Source organism: Dromaius novaehollandiae, chromosome 6 (genome assembly GCF_036370855.1).
Source record: "Dromaius novaehollandiae isolate bDroNov1 chromosome 6, bDroNov1.hap1, whole genome shotgun sequence".
NCBI lineage: Eukaryota > Metazoa > Chordata > Aves > Casuariiformes > Dromaiidae > Dromaius > Dromaius novaehollandiae.
Window position 1 is genome coordinate 33,070,193 of NC_088103.1, and position 22,597 is coordinate 33,092,789.

At 38.8% G+C, this 22,597-nt stretch overlaps 1 protein-coding gene across 16 annotated transcripts in view; it reads right to left on the minus strand.

Annotated features, from left to right (window-relative positions):
• BTRC (beta-transducin repeat containing E3 ubiquitin protein ligase) overlaps positions 1–22,597 on the minus strand; it is a 124,360-nt gene that overhangs the window by 93,962 nt on the left and 7,801 nt on the right. For 3 of the 16 annotated variants that reach the window (XM_064514140.1, XM_064514139.1, XM_026102872.2), the window contains exons 2-4: positions 13,641–13,709; positions 9,771–9,866; positions 3,003–3,110 (exon numbers count right to left, since the gene is read on the minus strand). The exons of 4 other annotated variants lie outside the window; for them this stretch is intronic. In XM_064514140.1, the coding sequence (XP_064370210.1) occupies positions 3,003–3,110; positions 9,771–9,866; positions 13,641–13,709 (273 nt within the window). The remainder of the gene's footprint in view (positions 1–3,002; positions 3,111–9,770; positions 9,867–13,640; positions 13,710–22,597) is intronic. 9 more of the 16 variants (XM_064514145.1, XM_064514143.1, XM_026102873.2 and 6 more) reach the window with 4 other exon arrangements.

Here is a 22,597-nt window from a genome sequence, read left to right on the forward strand (position 1 = left end):
GAAAAATGTCATGAAAACAGACACCTGTTGGCGTATCTGGAAACTTCCAAAACATGGTCTTTTAGAAAAAATACACTAAGTCATTTTTTCATATTAGGAGAATCTATATGCAAACTAGTTTTTAATTACTTTGAAGGGCGATAGCGCAGTAAAACCTGGCACCCGAGACACTGAAGATGAAAGGGCCGACCTTTTTCCTCTTAAAATGTCCTCTTTATCGCCTTCCCACAGTGTCTTATAGGATTTCATGTTCCAATTTGATGCTATCATCCCCCACAAACCCTACGAAACTCAGTTACACAACAGATGCAACCACACTCAGTAGTTGCAAAGCACTGTGAGATGAAAGAGGTTTAAAAAAAAAAACAACAAACCTCAAAAAACCAAACCTACTATTTTCTAGTTGCTCATTCCCCATCCCTGGATTTAGCCTTAAAACCCTTCCCTGTTTGAGAGGATTGCCAAATGCAACTGAGGAACCAGAAGATCCTGTTTGCACACAAGTGTCTCCAACAATAAAAACACACAAAGAAGAAAAATGAAGTTATCTGACATATTAACAGAATCATCTCTAAATCGACTATCTGCCAATGCTTCCCATGAGAAGTCAGCAGGGCTTTAACTGAGCTATTCAAAAAGAGCCTGTTTCCCCATTTGTGTCTGAGCATCTGAAGGTAAGCATGTAAATAACTAGACAAATTCAGCAGTGACTAAGTAGCCTTCCAGATGGCACCTTCTCTTTTGCCACAAGCAAAGAACATTGATATGCTTCTCCAGTTACTTCAAGCTTGCTAGGGAAAAAATAAAATAACTTAATATGAGAAAATTTGCTGGGCTACAAGAAAGTCTTTAATGCTTTCCTGAAGATTCGGTACCAAAGAAAGCATTAAAGAATGACAAAATATTTCAGTATCACAGCTTCGAGCAGGCTCCAAACCACTCCTATTTAGATTACTGCACTGGAAAACGCAGAAGCCATGCCTCCTAGAGGGGAGATTTCTTCCGACCATGCAAGCTAATGGGGATCAAAGCCCATTGAAAAAATGGATTGAAATCAGGATGACTCATTGCTGCAGAAGCTGTTGCTGGCAATTTAGTTCTCCCTCAATTGGCACTAAATGAGTTCCTCAACATAGGAAACAAGGAGTGCTATGAAGAGTGCTAGCATACCATTTTAGATGGCAAATGAGGCAGATTTCCCCAACCCCCGTAGTCACTAAACATCCAAGAAAATGTCTCCAAATCTGCAGGAATGCAGATGTCAAAGTCCTGCTGCACTTCCAAGAAGGCAGTATGTAGTAAATGGTTGTGCAGCTGACTCATCTGACTGCAAACATCAATGCACTGTATTAGCAGTAAAGTTGCTGTTCGTATCTATCATTAGGAAGGATATCTGGAGCTAAAAGAAGCTACTTCCCCCAGCCCCTTTCTAAACACTTTTTGCTTGAATTATTTTTGCTTATTCAGGATGAGCATATAAAGAGAGAAGCCCCAATCTGAGTTTACAGATTGCTTTATATATGCTGCTAAGATTCTCTAAAACCTGAGCTTAAAGAGGTCTGAGATTTATTCAACAGCACAAAGCCCCAAAATGAGGCCCATCCGATTTAGTCAAATTATGCAAATCAGGATTAGAAGTAGGATTCCAAATTCTGCCCGTTGTCTCCAGAGTCCTCTTAGACTAATAAAAAAAATCCTATATCCCCTCCGCCCCCAGAAAGCTCTGCTAAAAGCCTGCTGCAGCGAAGGAGGCCTGGCAGGACACCTTCCGGAGTCCATTGCTGCTCCTGCTAGCTCAGCGAAAAGACGCACAGCAAGATGATGCAAGACACTTAAGCCTCCCTCGAGACTGAGGAGATTACCTCCACAGCACTCTCCTGGTCCTGAGAGCTATAAACCAAATTCAAAATAATCCCTGCATGCTATCCCTTTAGAGGCAGGTAATGAACTTTCACCAAAATGATTCAAGATTTCAGGAAGGTTCTACATTATCTGTCATGTCTGGTTTCTCCAGATGCTGGTAAATAACACTCTTTCCCACAGGTTGGGTCAAAAAATGCAAGCATGTAAGCCTTGCAATAAACATTTGTGCTACCACGAGCTCCAGCGAGCATGCTCTCTGCAGAAATATCCCTAAGGTCCCCAAGTCACTGCAGTTCACGCAGAAGCGCCTGAGACACAGCAGAGCATCCAACACGAACGCGGCATCTTGGCAGTCAAGTCGTGACTGCTCCCCGTTTATATCTACGTGCCATTTTGAAACGTTTGCAATCATCTTGAGAGCCTTAGCTAGGTTTCTAACCGCTTGTCCGATAGTTGCCTTGCTCTCTGCCCACAGAAGAGTAGCTAAATTTTGTAAGATTCACTGACCATCCAAAGCATCTGAACAAACCCTGTTTGGCAGAAAGCCATCTCATGACAGAGGAAAGCCTGAATCTAACAAATTCAGATACCAAAGAAAAACAGGTTTACTTTATTTGCCATTTGATTAACAGCTTGCGTGTGTAATAATTTTCGGTAGTCAAAGTGCCCAGACTACTGCTAACAAAATTTAATAAAGTAAACAAACGCAGGCATCAATTATCACCATGGCAATGAACCCACCCCCTCAGCCCTCTAGACGGCATACACAAAATTTAGATAGGAAGGGAATCACTGCATGAGCAGCCAGATTGGAGACTGTGTGATGGATACTGTTTGCCAAATACAATTAAGCAGTGTATTTTTGACACAACTGAAAACCAACGGAAAAAAAATAATGGTACCGAGCCAATTTAGACAAAATAATTATATTTAATCCAGATAATGGAAATGCCCCAGTACTGAGCACCCTGAATCTGCACAAGATGGTGTCAAATACTGGAGGGGTTCTGCGTGACACAGGAGAGGCATACAGTATGCAGCAGAATAAATGGAGGTAAGCAAGCAAGCAAGAGTAAAGAAGCAGACACACACGTACAAAGATGGAGCGAAAGGAAGGAGCGGGGAGAGACAGAAAGTACCTGGAAAGCTGGGAGTGCGCCAGTCCCTGGGTTATACAGGCATCGCAGCGAGGGCATGCTGTCCGCCAGGCTGGAGCAGCCCAGCCACAGAGATCTGGGCATAGAGCACTGCAGAGAAAGGACAACTATGAGATGGGGCTGCATGAGACAGGATGGCACAGATTACAGGTACTTTCAAGGCTTCGCTGAATGGCACCAACACAACTGCAACTGGCCTTAAAGGCTGAGACATCTTTAAGAAAACACAAACTGCTGATGAGTCTTTTCCTTCCCCGAAGATTAACAGATGTCATAGTAGCAAGAAAAGGACAGTATGGATCAAGAAAGTAAGTTATTGATTTTTTTTTATGCCAATGTGCGAGTTTTTCACTAATAAAAAGTTTCTTTACAATTAGTCAGGCCTCTTCTCCATGCATAGCTGCTGCCCAGGCACAATACAACACAAAGAGAGCAATTCTGCAAGGGAAGCAGAAAAGGAAATGACAACTTTAGGTGGAATACTGGCAGGGAAAGAAAAGGGTTTGTATGGGTTTTTTTTAATCTCCAAAGGAGATAGAAGGAAAATCCTGCAGTCCAAGGTCAATAGGAACTTGGTGACAGTTTATAGGAGTTTCATGTTTCTGCTTGCCTTGTTATTCATTAAATACAATTATTACAACAAATAGATTCTGTCCCTCCAAACACATCAAATACAAAAGAGAAGCCAAAGCAGCCAATCACAGAAAATTCTATTTATTTTGATAGTTAAAGCTATTACATCCTGAAACATACAGAGTTGCTTGTTCATTTTAAATCCCGACTATTAAATTTAGGGATGCATTAGGATAAAAATTGCTCTTACAATGGCTGCATTTGTCAAAGCACTGGTAAGGCAGGAAAAAGTATATTTTAAATGGGCAGCTAATTATGAGAACTGCAGGATGTGATATCTTAGTAGCTAGAAATGTCAAACCATCATACTCTTCTTTTGTGCACACCCCATCATATTAAGCTTTTTTTTTTTTTTTTTTTTTTTTTAAAGGGGGGATGGTAGGAAATCTGAGCGGAATGGGCATGAAATGACAGCTGCCTTTTGAGCCACTGTTTCTAGCTGCTCTTAAGAGGACTAGAAAATCTTGCACTAAGTTAGTATGTAGGAGCTATGCAACCCGTCCTTGAATGAGCAGAAAGAGGGGGATCACCGACATCTCTACTTTGTTACTGTGTATCTACACAGTAGAGACAGAGAGATTAACCCTGTCTATCATCAAGTTCTTTGGTGCACTTTGTTGCCATTTATGCTTCTGTTCCAGAAATAGTGCAACAAGATTGCTGGGGAGCATAACCTATGTAAATATAGGGTACCATAAACTTCTTAAAAGCACAATAATTCCTTACCTCATTTTCTTTATTAAAAAAAAATAATAAAAAACCTAGTAATCAAGTTCTTGAGTTTCAGTATCTCTATACTATTACACCTAACAAGAAAATGTAGATGATGCCTTTCCTGGTGGACAAAGAATTATAGCTGAAGGATCATAAGAAGAGAAAAAAAAATCTGAGCCATATTTCCTTGTTTGCTATCCTGACCTTCAAGAAAACACTCCTCCCACACACAAAAACCTTACAAATCCCAGTAGTTTTGGTTTTTTTTGCAACACGTCACTCCAGCTATTAAGATGTTATGATCATTAGCATAAAAAAAAAAAATACTAAGTGGACCTTTGTATTTAAACATCTCACCAATTTAATAATGCATTAACTTACGTTGTTTATGAGCACTCTTCAAGAAAGTCACAGAAACAGAGGAGTAACAAACTACAACACGGTAACCTTGATAATGCAAAGCAAATTCACCAGGTAAGCATTCAGCTGCTTACTATTTACCCAATCTAAGATTCACAACACAGTACAAATACATAAAAAGAAATTAATTAGTATTTTTTTGCATACAGACTATATCTTAAACAGTTGTACTAACCAAAGCATGAAAAGACACTGAGGCAGAAAAATAGAGGACCACTTCTGTAAGTGGCAATGCTGGTTTATGCTGCCTCAAAGGTTATGCAAAATTATGGCTCAAATCAGTCTGAGTCACTACCAGAAGCAGGTACGGATTTGGGGGGGGGGGGGGGGTGCGCGGAGATACAATCTGAAAATGTAAACGTACCCCACTGTGCCAGGGCACTTACAAAGTAATGTCTTCCTCTAAAACTGCCACGCTAACAAAGGAAAATCCTGGAGGTCTGGTCTGCAGATCTCCCTGCACCTGGGGATACTCCTGCTCATGTCTATATTCTTGTTGCTTCCTATTATCCTGGATCTAGGAAGTACACCACAAAAAATAAGCAACACCTTAGATGACTTCTGAATCTACTCCAGTATATACCAAAATTTATATCACTGATACAGTCCTGTTACCTCTCTTAAAAAATGTATGTGTAAAGTTGCACACACACACACAGGGAAAAAAATGTCGCTCCCGTGCTTGCCTTTTACCTATTGAAGGAAGCAGAGGCTCTAAATTACTGCCGGTGACTGCAAGAGGCTTATTCACAAGCATGAACAAAAGGCCCCAGGTGCTTCAATGGAAACAGCTTGTGTGTAAATCAGATGAGTGACCCAACAGAACAACTTCATTCACAGCCTGATCTCTGAAAGTCTCTGCAGCCTCGATGCCCAGCCGCTGAGCCGGCCACGTGGCTGGCGCTTGCCGCTGTCCCATCAGCGCCACGAACAAGGGACCCACTCGACATTCCCTGCCTCAGAGCTGACTGACAAAATCCTCTCCCGAGCTCAAGTCAGTCCACGTCGGTTCTTCAGGACAGAGATACAGAGGCACCGAGTTTGGGCTACAGCCCGCCGGGAACGCGGATGCCACTCACCAAGTACCGCACCAGGACGCGGCAGTATTTCTGCGTTCCTGACTCCCGACTACATGAACATTTTGGACTCCTGCAGCACCTTTCTCCCCCAAAAGCACTTTATAAAAGTGAAGCAGCTTTAAAACACATGAAGTGGTGCTAGGTGAGGAATGATTTCACAAAAACGGGATTTCTTTTTCTGATTGAGTTTCAAGTCCTCTCCCAGTCCTCTCCCCTAAACTCAGAAATAGGTTTTCCCGCTAAAGAAATAGAGGGAATACAGTTTCAGACAAGATCGATATCCTCCTCCTGACAGGAGCTGATACCAGCTGCACTACTGATGTTTAAAATGGACTGGCCTTATTTTGAATTAAAACAGGCTAGAAGCTTTTACAGCCACTGACTGAGCTGAGCGGGCAATAACCGTGAGCTGAAGTGGAGCCACACTTGAACCTATTCAACCATTCTTCTTGCAGCTGCATTGCAAGAAGATTTTTGACCAGATCAGACGTTCTGCCACTAATAACCTACCCTCTATTCCAATTATTTAATGGACTAAAGACAAATCTCAGCACGCATTCAATGGCTAAATTTTTGCTAGTGTTAGAAATTGTTTAATTTTATTATTTGCTATTGCATTACAAGATTATACATTACAATTTCAGACTTTTTTTTTTTTTAATCAAATTTGTCCTCTTCTGGTCCTTCAGCAAATACAATATACTAGAGGTAGCTAATACAGTTTTAGGAAATTGTGTTACAGGTCAGAAATATATCACCTTCTTCTGTAAAACTAAGTGGTCCTACATGGGGAAAACCAAAAGTTCTCAGACTACTACAATTTACAAGTACAGAGTACACAGAAGGCATTAAAATACAAAGTATGAACTCACTGTAGACAAAAAAATAGAAAACTAGTTCAAGGATATTTTCTTTAAAATCACTTAGGACAAATCAATTAGGCAGCAGTACAGAATTAATCTTTAATATGTTAATATGTTAAAATGCATGACAATTATAGTGGGACAACTTATTATTCATTTCTTAAGCCTACACTCGACCTTACCATAACCTGTATGCCTAAAACACCTTTGGTTTACAAGCAAGGTAACACATACGTTTGCACATCTTATGAAGTCAGTGGCAAAGCCAAAATGAAAACTGAATTTTTTCCAATCGCCGATTTTTGATCAACTGCACACAATACTAAGTTCAGCTGCTAATCACAGTAATTTCAGTCCTTTCCTCACTCAGAATAGTACAGTGCCCAGTGCTTCATGTGTTTCACTTCTAATGATAAAGCAATACAATTTCTGCTTCTCTTGGGAGATGGGAATTAAGATCCTGTTCACCCAGTATTTATTAAGAAGCATAAACAGAATATGACACATGCTGACAAGAGCTGAAGAGTTTAAATACTGAGAGAAATGGCACTTTTTCTGGTTGATCCAGTTGACTGTAAGCCAGGAAACAGGATAAGGTTGTGGAAAGCGAAACAGAAGCAGGTGGAACACAAGGTGGAACTATTAAAGAAAGCAGAATAAGAGGGGAAAATAACTGCTAGAAATTCTTACCACCCAAATTGGAGCAAATAAGATGCAAGAGACACTCTGAAGGGTAATAAAGCTACATCAGCTAGGTCTAACCTTGGTAGGATGAGACAGATCTTTCTGAAGTGATGATGACAAAAAATGGGAGGAAAAAATGGGATGGCTGGGAAGTACAATATTCTTTGAAAAAAAAGTTTTCAGAGTATCATTTCCTACATGCTTTCTAAAAATAAGTAGGAAATCTGCCTTAGAAATCTTGATCCTTTATGATGCTTTATCAAACACACGTTTGGATGCTAGTAGGATTCCTGCTCCTCACAACTATGTATTTTTTTAATCAAATGACACAAAGAAGCACAGAACAATCCCCAGTGCTCTTCATTCCCACTCAGTTCCTCTTGTGCTTTTTTGGGCCACATACTTAAGTAAGCCAATGCCAAAAATAAAACACACATCACTTTCACATTGTGTCCAGTGTGCACTATTCCTGTCCCCACAGAAATCTATACATTCCATGAAACATTATTACAAACGCTGGTCTTGTGGACTTCATAACAATTCCAGAAATTTACTTTTAGCCAAAAAGTGACATTTCAGTTCCTCTCCTTGCTCCACTTTTCATCCTCCTTTCAACCTCATTTTATATATATACATATAAAAATACATACTATTTTATATATTTTTATATATATAAATCTTGCGTATACATACATATACACATATATGCACAGACATATACACATACATTATATATATATAAAAATACAAAACATATATGTATAATATATATTAAGTAAATGTATCTAATCAAAGATAATACCTAGCTGAAAAAAAGGGGAAAAAATGATAAGAAATTCCCAGTGCCTATTTTGTACTTCCACAATTCAACAACTGCCAAATGAATTTAATTTTTTAGCTTGGGTAACACTTGACCATATGGGCTTCGCATCTGGGAGAAAGGTATATGATAGAACATTAAAAACTCTGTAAGAACAGAATGAGCAGCAATTTTTTTTTTCTATTTCAGTTTGTATTTTAGTAGTTTTTTTGTGGGGCTTCTGTTTTTTTCTTTCTTTTTCCACCCCAACAATGGATACAAGGCATACTAAATACATAATTACATGAGAGAGCCACCCAGCTTTCAGAGGAGCCATTCCAGTGAATTGTGTAAATAATATGCCTTTAAAAACCCTAACATATGAATACAGATTTACCACTTATGGAACAGTTATATACCTGAGAGACAAGAATACCCATTTAAAAAAAAAATCCTGCCTAATTATGAACTTACCAAAGAGACCAGCATGGCTCAGAGCAAATTAATACTTTCATAACTTTCTCCAAAAGTTTTTTGTGTGTTTTCATTTGAAAGTAAGAAAAATGTTAAAAGCTGTAAGTCTTAATTAAGCCAAAAACAACAGCCAGAAAACTTACAGTTAGAGCTTACATCTCCTTACATCCCACACCACTGTTCTCTGAAGTTATTTAGTGTTTTAAAACAAGATAATTATGATTTGCTTTGCCGCTGACTTCTTGGCAGTTTTTCCATGGTAAGAAGATTAAGTTATAAAATAAAGAGGGAAGTAGAGTATTCCTCTGAGTGTGACCGCGAGAAGCGTCTCTCAGGGTTCACCCAGCCCGCAAACTGTCAGCTCTAGCTGGCACATACTGCACCAGAATCACAAAGAGCAACAGGCAGTTGCTATCATAAAAATGCTCTTCACAATTTTCAGCTTCTATTATGTTCAGACATTTTGGTCACATTTCCACAAATATGTATGGGGACTACTAAAAGTGGTTTGTGTTCCTGTTTTGCTATAATAGAAGTCCTTGCACAGTCTTATTAAAGGACCTTTAAGTACTTTCAGAAACTGCAAATAAACCAGCCGAGAATCTCACTTACAAAAAGTAGAGAACTTGTTCCCTGGACATTGTAGGAAATGGCTTCAAACCAGTTTGGTGTCACAAATCAGAGGCTGTAACCTTCCAGCAATGTTCAAGTTTAACATCTGTATTCCCAACATCTAACGTACCGAACTTCTTACCCCGGTACACATCCCTGAACTCACTGCAGAGGTTTCCCCATCCACCCTATGGCTTGTTGGTTTAATAGCTTCTGCAAGCTCAGCTGTGCACAAGTAGCTCAAAGCACTGTAAATGATTTCTTCAGCCTCCCACTTTTCATGTAATTGCTCAGTCAATTTTCCTGAACATACACATTATGCAGACATTTCTTTAATCCTCTGGTAACTCCCTAGTTTACAGTAACTTTTAACGAGAGATTCTAGCTCACTAACTACCCTTAAATATCAAAGATAAGAGACATCCAAAAGGGTCCGTTTACATATATTCAGATTATCCAAATAATTTCTTACCTGAGCAGGATCCAGGAGGATCACATCACAGCTTTTAGATACATGTTTGTGAAGAAACGTTCTCCTCAGAGAGTGGTTACAGGAGTTGTTCAGCCTCTGGGATTCAAGATCAACAAAAGTTACCTGCCCCAGAAAGGAGCCAACTTCCCATCTATAAGGTGTAGGAGATCCTCAGCTGCCAAGTGCTTGAGGGAGCTTGTGCAGATCATATCTGAACCAGACAATACTAATGTTTTCATAACTAGAGCTCTTTAATCCATGAAGCTGACAAATCCAAACCAGTGCACCTGCAGAGCTTTAAGACTGAGATGCCATACCCTTCTTTAGGAGTGTGACAAGTAGAGACTTGTACATGCTGCTTTAAGCAACACCAAAGATGGTATTAATAAAAGCAAGCCCTATTCAGACTTGCTAAGAGCAACCTCACCAAGGTCTAAAGCATGAAACTATTTGAAGGCTTAAAACTGAGTTTTTGTAAATAAGACCAAGAGCATTTCACAAGAAAACACAGTTGCTTCATCATGTCCGAGGCCTCATTTTGCAACAATCCCAATTCTTCATCTAGGAAAGTGCAGTTCTAGTGGAAGAAACCTGTTTTCACCACGGTCCTGGTTTTTATATTCCGTTTTCCAGCTGACTTGACTGTAGTGCAGACCATTAACATCTCAAATGCCTCGTTCAATTATACTGGCCTTTGCTGGCACCAATCTAGTTAAGGTAGCATCAAAAATTTCCAGTATAAAACATATTTACAGGTTTATAACTTGGCTCTAAAAATTCTGCTCCAAAAGACAGTGGGAGGCAGGAAGGCTCAGATGAGTGTGTTATATTACATATCCTATGTGATACACACTTGCTCACAATAGTACATGAAGGGAAGGGATTAGCTTTAACGCTGAATTACCACGTGTCACAAGCCACCTAAAAATGATACTTTTAATTTCCCCGTTAATGTAATCAAAGTAATGTTTTGTAAGTGTTTCAGCTAATTAAAAGCTTAATTTGAACAATTTTACAGTTTGGTTTAAAAAGGCTTCAGTATAATACCGGAATTGGAATATGTTGTGCCTATTGATCATATTTATACACAAATTAACACACGCCCCTGCCTTAAAAGTCAACTGCAGCTTGTCCTCAAAAGGGTCAACACCTAGGAGATGGGATGTTACAGGCTGCTGGAAACACAATGCTGCCATTCAAAGAAAGGTTTAAGTGAAGATCAAGACTGAATAAAATAACTGCAGGTATTTGGCTTTTTCTAAAGGATAAACTCACAGGAAACAGTTAGAGTAAAGAGAGCTTTACAGCTTACTTAAAATCCTATTCTTGAAAGCAACATGTATTTCTGGCCATTGGTATTGTATTTCCTCCAGCCCACATATGAACACAATACAACTCTCCACTGCAGCACAGCAACGTTAAATATAAAAACCTGCCATTAAAGGGCAGGGGGTAATGGCATTAGTGTGGGCGACCCATGCTCAGGTAGTGTTCAACTATTATCTCCAGTTTAAGTAGGCTGAAAATACGCAAATTCAGCCAGCACTGTTTTTAGATAAAATTGTCAGTTTTATGGATATTTATAGTATGTGTCCACTCTTGCAGAACTCCATCTTCCTCCACCTCATTTGTAATATAAACTGCTTTTAGCCCACATTAATACAATGTGTTACTGAGATACTTCTCACATTCCATATAAACCAGGCAGCAGATCAATACTCAGCTACACTGAGGAAAAAAATCATTACTTTAGGATTCTGTTAAATGCACACACGCACACAGAGGGATAAACTTGATGCACAGACACTATTCCATCCAGATACATATTCACATTACTGCTTTTATTTAAAAGTGTCTTTCTTTCCAATATACTGTTTTAAGAATTTTACAAGTAAGGTTTTTGGATGCCCTACACCAAATCAATCTGACCTCCAGATTTTTTTTTTTTTTTAATCTCTGCTTCTTACAAGAGCTCTTTCTTTTGAGCAAGTTTCCACCCTTAGATATCGACTCCCTTACCCACATACTTCCTGTGGTGAAATCACAGCACTGAAATTGGAATAGCAAAGCCATTTTCCATGACAGCATCTGCTGATGACACAAGCTCAGGTTTATACCTTTACCTTGAATCAAGGAGGAGTAAGGAAATTTAGGATAAAGACCTCAGAACCAATAACAGTAAACTAAAACCAAAAGGAAAGCAGCCACACAGAAAAATATACAAATAAAACTTACCCTGATTTTTTTATTTGAGCTTGCCTAATGTGAAAGTCTCCCTGTCAACGGCACTGACTGAGCATTGGGGTTTTTTTCCCTCAGTATTTTTCAGAGGAAAAATGCATACATCTCACCTGCATCACAGCGCTGGCAATACAATATAACGAGAACAGATGCAGGTCTGTCTGCCTCAGAGGTAAAAGGGAAAAGAAAAACCACACAATCCTTTTCCTATTGCTCTCCCAGCCTGCCACAAAAGAAAAGGAAACTGGTGCCATGCCCCATATGTCAACAAACTTGAGCTCTGTCAGACATTAATTGCAGAGTTGAGATCCCTCTGAGACACCTTGCCTCCAGCTCAGCAAAGTTTAAATCAAGAAAACATCAGCTTCAACATCCCAACTGACCTTCACTAGCGCAGACTGCAAGAGGGAAAGAGATGGTCTCTCAGAGAGAAGCTCCGAACCACACTGCACCTTTGCAGCCCATCACTCACGCAAAGTAATGGTTTGCAAATGTAATACGGGATTCAATCCCCATCATCTTATAAGCATTCAATTTCTTCTCAATTTCACAGAAGTCGATGCGAGTGGACAGCAGGAAGCAACTCGCACAAACAAGTTGCCACTTACTACTCATAAGGTACGGAGACAATCCTGGAGAGAACCACATCCACCCTGTTAGCATCTCCAGAGAAACCTGCGTGCTTTAAGGTTTCTTTGCAGTTGTTTTTAATGCTCTCCCGCTCAACCCAAGTGACTTGGCTCTTTGTTTCTGTTGGGCTCACAGTACTATATATCCTTTCACTACCATGTTTCATCATTTTCACAACTCTAGTTGCCACGACAACAGGATGCAGCTTATCTGTGCTGTTTTCATATTTCCAGTTTTTGTTGCCATAACAACACAATCATTCTGGCTTTCTACAAAAACAGCAACTTTAAGCTATACCTTCTCAAGGATGCTGGACTCTCTCATGAAGATACATGTATGATGAAGAGATTTATATAGGCAATTTGTAAATTAAGCTTTTTTTTCTGAAGGGGGATTTTTCACTCACAAAAGTGAAAAGCTGACAGCAATTGCTAGAGGCAGACTGCTGAGACATCTAAAGCCTGGCCTTTAATAACAGCCAGAGTAATATAGCACGAGGCCACTTCTGAGTGGGGAGTCCCCACAGTGTCAGACTGTGTCAAACTGCACAATTGTTATGTGATGTGAGTAAGTGTCCATACTTGTTTCACCCAGTCAGATCTGAATTAGACTCTAGATGCAATTCTCATGTGTTTTAACCCATTGGCCTCCCCATTATTACCAGCACCACCACCATGCAGCTTTACGTTTGAAGGCCCATTTTAATTCTGTAATTTGAGCTGTTGTTGCAGATTTCTGTTCAGACTCTGACCTTTTTCCCTTTCAGGTGGCTGCATTTTGAACTTGTATTTACAGAAAGTGCACATTCATAAGACTTGTGAGAAAATGTTACACAAACACAGCATGCATAAACACAAAACAGTGATGGCTATGAAGGGTATCAGCTAACATGGCACCATAACTTCATTACACCCTCGTTTATGTACTTCACTAATGAGACAAGCACAGGTGTCCAACACAGTCCCTCACATGAGATGAATAACAATAATACAGTCCAACCTGCTTTAGCCATGCTTGGTATCCAGAAGATATAAGTTGGAATCCATCTTTTGGCATGTGTATTCGGGGCTAGGAGAGAATAGACATAAAGAGAGACCTCCTTTTACACTGGGACCTAGCTAACCTAAGTCTAAAGTTTGGATTATTTTAAACAATGCAGATGTCTTAAGCCACATACGAAGGTTCAGCCCCCAAATAAAGTTCTTGTTTAATTACTACTCTAATATCAGTTGTTTTAAGAACACTTTTCTAATAAAACCATTTTTACATTTTCCACCATTTTACATTTCAACTCAGTATACAAATATTTCTTTAAAATTCTCACACAAATGCACTTGGATAAGCACTGCCCTTGTGGTGGATGCAGCAGCAGAAACTAATGGTCATTAATGCTTTTGCCGGTATGTGAAGCTAAATGGTGTCAAAACAGCAGCAGTCAAGCTATGAGAGTGTTTTTACAGTCACTATCCCCAACGTGGCTGCACCAGACACTGGGCAATGTGTAAAGATTAAGGAAAATCCCTGAAGAGGTGCAGCCTCAACATGGGGGTAATTGGAAACTATGCTCACACACTGTCATAAATTATGCCTCAAAGTGATAGACAAACATAATCTCCACCCATTTGTTTCCCTCCCTCAGCAGGTTGAAGAAAAGGAGAAAAGGCAAGACACCCAATTGCACTGGTAGCACAAGACATAACTTACAGCTGGGGGAAAAAAAAAAGAAAAAAAGAAAAAGGCAACATTTCATTTTTCTTGTTACATCCATTTGCAGTTCAAAGGTATTTTCACAATCACATGGATTCAGCTGTGTCCCCCTTCATCCCCAAAAAGGAGATGCTTAAAAATTAAAATCACAGCTGAGCAACAGGACCAGACAGGACACCCTCAGACACCAAGCCCAGAGGCCCTTCTTGCTGCAGGCAACTATTTTGCAATCCCTTTATTAATTCGCCATACTCCCCCTCCAAACCAGCAGACACATACCCCCACCATTCCTCTTGGAAGGCTGGAAACCTCTTAAACTTCCAGACTAAAGCTATTCAAGGTGAGTTTATTCCCTTTTGTTCTCGTGTCAACACAATATTTAGTTTGTACAAACTGTGTCTACCTTGGTATTTGTAACGCTGTATAAAATACAATTGGATTGAACAGAAAATTGTATCACCGCTGAATGAATAACCTTCACAGCTATGGCGGGGAGATAGTTGAGCCTTACTTTTATTTCAAATTCCAAGAACTAGAACATACTAAAGTCTTGCCTCTAAAAAGTACACGTACAGTATTTCGTAATAGACTTCGAACATCAACTATTTTTGCTCTTCTATGGTTTAAACTGAAATCCTCCTAAATCGTTCAAAGCAGTAGCGAGATTATGCCCTGGTGTTCTGGCCAGGAATCCCAGCTAAACATGAATTTGAATAACCACCATCATACTGATAAATTAAAGTCAAGTATACCTGGTTACTGCTTCCACCTGCTGAGTTTGGACTTGCAGTGCCTTACAGATTAGCAAACTATGTTTTAGGGGACTCATTACACTACTAGAAGCATCATGCTCTGAGACCTAATCCTTAGTTCAGCACTAACTTCATGGGTGGTTAGCCTCTCTACTACTGTAAAATGAGGACAACGCTTATTTAACCAACCTCACAGGATTCCTGAGAGGAATCACTGACATTTCTACATGTTTTGAAAACGGAAGAATCTGTATGAGGTGCTACATATCTAGCAAGAACACTGTAGAAACCTGTATTTTACATTTCTGTTGCTTTTTTGAAGTAGCACAGCATGGTACACCTATCAAGAAACAAATATAAATAAAGCCCTCATAAGCAAGCAGAAATAATGATCTTATGGTTAAATCACAGTGTCAGGAGTAAGGAGACCTGAATACCAATCTCAGATCGGCCCAGGTACACACAACAAATCTGTGAAAAATGACTTCACTTCCCTCTCTGTTCTGGTCACCTAACCTGCATATTAAAGGATAACAGGACTCTTAGGACTGTCAGGCTGCTTAGCATTTGCAAAGCCCATCAGTCTGGAGTAGTTTCGGTAATTGATTTAAGAGACTGATTTAAACCATTTAACTTGAAGACCTTGGTCCTGCAAACACGTAAGTATATTAACAGAACTACTGCCATCAACAGGATTGCTCCCATGCAGAAGTCTCCAATAACAAAGATAAAAATGTTTTATTTAGACAACTCTTACTAGTATAAGATCTTTGTGACTTCAAAATAAAGTTGCTTGAGTATCAGCAATAAAAGCAAACAGGACTTTCAGCAGGTTAACAGTTACTGTAAACTAGATTTATTTTTCATTAGCCACAAGTTAAAAATTCAAACAGGAGAAACTCAGACACCACCACCCAGTCCTCAGCACCATACTTGCAAAATCACCTCAGTGAGATGCACCTTCTCTACATTTGCTAAGCCAATCCTCATCTAAGAGGCAAATAAACTATACAGAAGAGAAGCAAATCTCATCAGTATAAGTTATGTGACTACACACATACTGCTGCTTAAGACATTAAAGTGGGATCTGTGCATGAGTGAGCCTTCAGGAGCACAATCCCCATCGATTTCAAATGCAAGCACCAACAGAAAAGTGTAACTTAATGAAAACCTCTGAGCTCTGACTCAAGAGCATTTAATTCACCATTGGCTATACTCGATTTTACAACCAATTTCCTGAATTTTGGATTTGTGTAGTTCTCTCTAAGAATGTCTCCTTCTGCACAGACAAGCAATTAGATAAGGACATCCAGTTAAACCTTTCCAAATTTTGGTGTCCCAATGACAGCAGACATGCAACTACAAGTGACTGAAGAGGAACCCATATGTGCTTGATATAAAAAACAAAAACAAAAAAAACCAAATAAAATTAACACCCTCCCCCCCATATACACAGCTTTTAAAGACCCAAGACGGAGACATTTATCTTGTTTGAAAGTAGTACTATTTTGTCAATCAACACTTATATCTTTCATGATTATGACCCATTCAAGGCAATTCTATCAACAATACAATTAATTGCCCAGCAAGATCTACTCTTTTTTTGTATTTTCATGAGCACACACTGTTTATGCTCATGGTTGCAATATCATCCATAAGAGTAATATTTTCTCTTAACATCTGCTTCAGCATTTTACATGATTAGAAGCTAGACTGCTGGGGTAATTTTCCTCTTTTTCCAATAACCAGCACTGTATTTGCTTTTCTCAAAAAGTAACTTGGAAAGTGCTCTAACTGCCAACTTCTATCATGCCATTTTGTGGATACTTCCCAGCCTAATCTATGCAACTAAGTTGTAATACCACCCTGACTACTTCCTTTTCCAAATCACTCAAATTTATTATTGAGAACTTGCTTTAAAAAGGAGTCTTCTGTCACCACAGATGACTTATTGCATAATCAGAGATTTATTTGTAGTTCTGAAATGCAATTTTACTTTGTATGAAATGCCTGCCTTCTCCTCTTTAGTACTTCTTTATGCCCACAGAACTTATGCCACTATCTATATATTAAGATTGCAATTGTTTATAACCCCATGGGCCAGAATAACTTATTTTGCTCACTTTTTTCCCCCTGCAATCCTTAACTGATTTTTTTTTAAGTAATCTATTCTTCCATTTTTAATCCATTTGATTTGTGCAGTCCCTAGCAAGACCTAGAATAATACAATGATTTCTGAGAACAAGTCAGTCATTTAAAATTCAGTGGTACCCTCATTCCTTCCCTACAAAAGGCTGATTTTTTAGAGGACATTTAATTACAGGCCTGAGTTCCTATTTTCTAAGCCTAAACACAACCCCTGAAGGCTTACAATATTTGAGTCACAGCTGGAGCTGTGGTTACTATACAGTTTAAATATCAGCCTCTTTACTGTGCAATTTGTTTTGAAAATCAAATCAGACGCCGTGTCATAAACAAGTGCTAATTAAGTACTGAGCGGAAATTGGGCTTTTTTGTGCAAGAAGGGTTCTTAAATATCTGCATCTCCACTTCCACAAGAAAGGATAAATATGTCAGAGCAGGATAATTTTAAAGTGAAACGTACTATGGTACTTGCAAGGCAGTACTGCTGCTTCTCTATTTTATCTGCTTTCACGTAAGAAGCAAGAAATGGGGGGGGGGGGGAAATGAGATCCATATGAAATATATATGTACTAAGGATTTTATGAATCTGCTCATATAAACCATAATGCTTCCTCTTCCCTTGGAGAGGACATTCACCCTGGGTTTCCATCACATACCATTCAAACAGGGAAGCTAAAGCCATTTCTCTCTGTCACTACAAAGCAACCATGAAGCTACTTATATTTTCATTCCTTTTAAGTTATATTCTACATACGAGTATTTATTTGAAGATAACACTGCATTCATTAGATATAACACCTTATTTGATAAATATCAAGAATAGGAAGATGCATTTTAATACACTGAAGATTACCTCTGAGTTACAATATTCACAATGCCATTAAATAACAGGCTCTCAGCTACAAAGGCAGAATTAGATCTGTCAGCTCCTGACATGAGAGGACATGGCCAGCTGCACTGAAGATCATCCAGTTGAGATGGCTTCCATAGCAAAGGGAAATATCTCCTGTGGCCTAGAACTTGTTAATGAGTTTGTATGCATTACAGCAATAAACTGAATTCCTACTACAGAGCACACAACTTCAAGACCCAAACAGATACCGTATTCTACTGTCCAAAGAAGTACTCAAAATAAGGCACAGGTAGATCCATGGACTCCAATTCAAAAAACCACACACGAGATTTCAAAATCTTTATTATCAGGAGAAAAAAGCATGAGCTTTCTGATACTGAAAGCATTAGCTGCCAACATTTAAGTGGAGCATTCGTTAGATTTTGGAGAAGAAATAAACGAACAACAAATTGGCTGACTGCAAGATCACACAATTTGATACAAACTCTTTCAGAGGGACTTAGCACTCTCAAGCAGTAGACTTTGACTCTGCTTGGAAACTTAACGAATACACCATACCAAAAGAACAAATTTTAATATTTATGTGAACATAGCTACTTTAGTTCTTAAGCAAGTTAATTTGGAGTATGCTCAACAGGATCTGTTCGAAAACAACTCTCACTGGAGAATGTGTATTTATATTCCTTGACAGACAAAAAGATATAAGCTTTCATACCCTGCAAAAGCAGCAGCTATCAGAAAAACTACTTTAGTAACAAGAAACATCTGGATACCTTCTTAGGGGCTCGCAGGAATACTAAGCTACAGCATTCAAAACAAAATGGAGATCTGTGATGACGCTATTAATCTTAGGACAAAGTAACAGCAAGTTCTGGGGACATGCTTACTATCACAGTGTAAAGAGATCCTCTTTGTGCCCATAAGTAAAAGCATTTTGATTTCACAGCCACTTCACTTTTTAAATCTGAAATTCAAGTCTATACTCAGCATCAAGACTGCAAGATCTATGGCGAAGAAAAGCTACATTTCTCACGCTACTGTCTGAACTTCTGCCAGGTAAGTATCCAACAAGAACAGTAGCATACACAGTGCAAGCCTTATGTATAAAATCACAGGTGGAAGTTTGTCTAGATATTAGCAAAATAAAGCAAATACTTTTAAAAAATATCTTGTCTGTTACAGAAGTCCATACAAAAGCCAGAAAACCCATCCTGGATACTCATTTTTCATGCATTAAAGCAGACAAGTTTGTAAGAGGAATACCATGTTTTTTAAAGAAATGGAAATGTTTCCAAGCTCAGATTCCAGCACTCAACCATGACATTTTGTCTTAAGCCAGCGAGCTCTCATGCTCTGAATATACAGCACTCAAACCAAAAAATTTCCTCTGTTCAATAAAGTGGTGAAAAGAAAAGAAAAGAAAAGAAAAGAAAAGAAAAGAAAAGAAAAGAAAAGAAAAGAAAAGAAAAGAAAAGAAAAGAAAAGAAAAGAAAAGAAAAGAAAAGAAAAGAAAAGAAAAGAAAAGAAAAGAAAAGAAAAGAAAAGAAAAGAAAAGAAAAGAAAAGAAAAGAAAAGAAAAGAAAAGAAAAGAAAAGAAAAGAAAAGAAAAGAAAAGAAAAGAAAAGAAAAGAAAAGAAAAGAAAAGAAAAGAAAAGAAAAGAAAAGAAAAGAAAAGAAAAGAAAAGAAAAGAAAAGAAAAGAAAAGAAAAGAAAACCTCTTTCTTGCAGGAATGGCCATTTTATCCCAATTCATCTCCCTCACAAAAGCACTGTACAACAGTTAGTGTGGGATCTATTCACCCAGTGCAAGAAAGCCTGGAATCCATAGATAATTGCCCTGAGTACTTACAAGGATATATTAAATTTCCTTTCCTGATCTATCTAAATGGCCTGTACTGAATTCAGCTCTATGACAGCTCTCCACTCCACAGATGTAAATGCTCCGTTGCCTGGCTTGACTACAGGAAACTCCTCCTTAAAACAAGGAAGACCAAAGAAGTTGTACCATCTTGGAGGAAGGATTATGGCCTAAGAATGAAGCAGGGACAACAGAAGCGACTGAGGATATCTAACGGGCAGTCTGACAATATGCCCGTGCAGAACATATACCCGCAAGAAGAGTTGCCAGAAGGAGTCCAAAATGTTGCAGAAGTGACTGGCCATCCAACCAAAGAAAACAGTATGGCCTATATCTCAGGTAATCTACTGAGACTGAGTACTGATATCTATTGCAAAATGAAATAGTCACCATGGGAGACCTAAGTAAATCTACTCCCGATTTAGAACAAATTAGAATTAGTGCTAGACTAACCCAATCTTCTTCTTTAAGAAGATCACTGAAGTCCAGACAAATTAGAAGTAGCTAAGCATTTGATAGATGACATGTAGGAAGTTACCAGTTAAAATGGAGAGGATTAGGATTAATACTGAAGTTGTAAGGAGGATAAGAAACTAAAAAGGGTAGAGGATCACAGGTTATTCTGAAAAGGGAACCATCAAGTTGTGAAGAGACTGATCCTTGTTGAAATCCATTATTAATCTTGGAATTAACATTAAAACATTCTCATAAATAGCTACAAAACAAGAATTACCAATGTGCTAATGAAATTTGCCAAAGAAAGTTAAGGGCTGCCATAAATACATAGAAGGACACAACATCTTGAAGACTCCAGTAAGGGAATCAAAACAATATGTCCATAAATTACAAAGTAACATTATTTCTGTTATAAACTAGAGACTCAACAGCTGAAGAGACAGGCACAGGGAATGTTATTCACTAGGTTATGATGGTTCCCCAACAAGATGCTGCCACAAGGAAGTCAAATTCTTCTCTAGAATGTATCGAGTGAAATATTCCCAGTAGAGTTAGCATTAATGCCTTTGTACAAGGAACCAATAAAACTTTATCTGGAATATTCTGTGTAGTTGTTGTCACTCATGGTCAAGGTAGATTAATAAAATTCTGCAGCTGTTCTAAAAGGTCTATTAGTATGATTAAAAGTTATGGGAAACCCTTATTGTGAGAAAAAGGAAAAGGAAAAAAAAAATGCCAAACTTGTTTAGCCTTGCCAGATTCAGCTGAGAGGGGGCTAAGATTGCTCGCCACAAATATATCCAGGGGATGAACACAGCGGAACAAGAGAGCTGTTTAAACTCAAGGACAACAATGGCACAAAAACAAATGAGAATAAGTTAGCCATAAATAAAGTTAAGCTGGAAATATGAAGAGGATTCTAGCTATCAAAGAAATAAAATTTGGAGTAGCCCTACAACAGCGTAGCAAAGAAGATCATCCTCACTTCTAAGAACTGATTTGAATAGCTTGCAAAATAGACTATGAAGTATAGGGGACAAAAACCAATGCTCTGCAAGACCTATTTCAATCCCACGTGGAGACCCTTCCTCTCACTGAAGGGTTCTGTACTGTTTTGTCTCTGGATATAGTCTTATTTTATGGTCAATGAGATATGAATATAAATGAATATCTTCTTGCCAATAGAAAACTTTCAAGACATTTATACTTTCTTTTTTTTTTTATCAGCAGCAGCTGTGACAAGAGCAACACACTACACTGAAGCCATCCAAGTCAAAAGGCAAAAAAGAAAAGGAAAAATAGTTACAAAAATGAACAAAGAATGTAGATTTTTGTACTTTCAAATCTATTAGCAATGGAAAGCACCTTCTGTCATATTTGAAGAGGGTGTTACCACTATTAAATCTGGAGTTCTTCAGAAAACTTGAGAGGCTTCCAAGACGCATCTTCTACAACAAGATTGACCCATGCTTTCTTGAGATTACACCCACATCTCTTTGGTCTAATTTGCAGGAGATGAATGATAGCTGGCTGCATTTCCCAATTCTGTTGAGGGCTTTGGCACGTAAGAAATAAGGGCATTGAGCAGATCCAACGAACAACCCCTCTGGACAATCTCCAGCATTCTCCTATGAGAGAAAATTTAAGGCCAACTATCCATAAACTAGAAGTAACTCCCACATAAACACTGTTCCATTCTGCATTACTCTCACAATAAATTACGCATTATGTGTGTGCGGAGGGAGAGTGACCATATTGTATGATGGACTTTCCCTCATGCTGCACCATTTTTCTCTGAAACAACTAGAGATAGTTTGGGCTGCTAAATGGGCAAGTCTGGAAACTTCAAAAGACTGCAATCTGACTAGAAAGGGAAGTCAAGCCCTGCTTTGAATCCTAGCAAAGGTAGCCATCACTTTTTTCCCCGAGTATTTAATCCACCATTCTGTATTTGAAAGACCTCACAATCTGTAACAGCAACTATGTCCTTAGCTGGAGGCATCAGGAGATAGGACTCCTAGAAGCAAACTGAGGGAATCCACACGTGGGCACAGAGCCAGCTGACAGGAAAACCACACCAGAGTTCTGGACTGCCTGGCATCTCTCAAATCCCCTTTCCTCTTCAGATTTGTTTTGCTTCAGGTGCTCCTGAGAAGATGAGGTGTCTAGACTACAACTAGAAGCG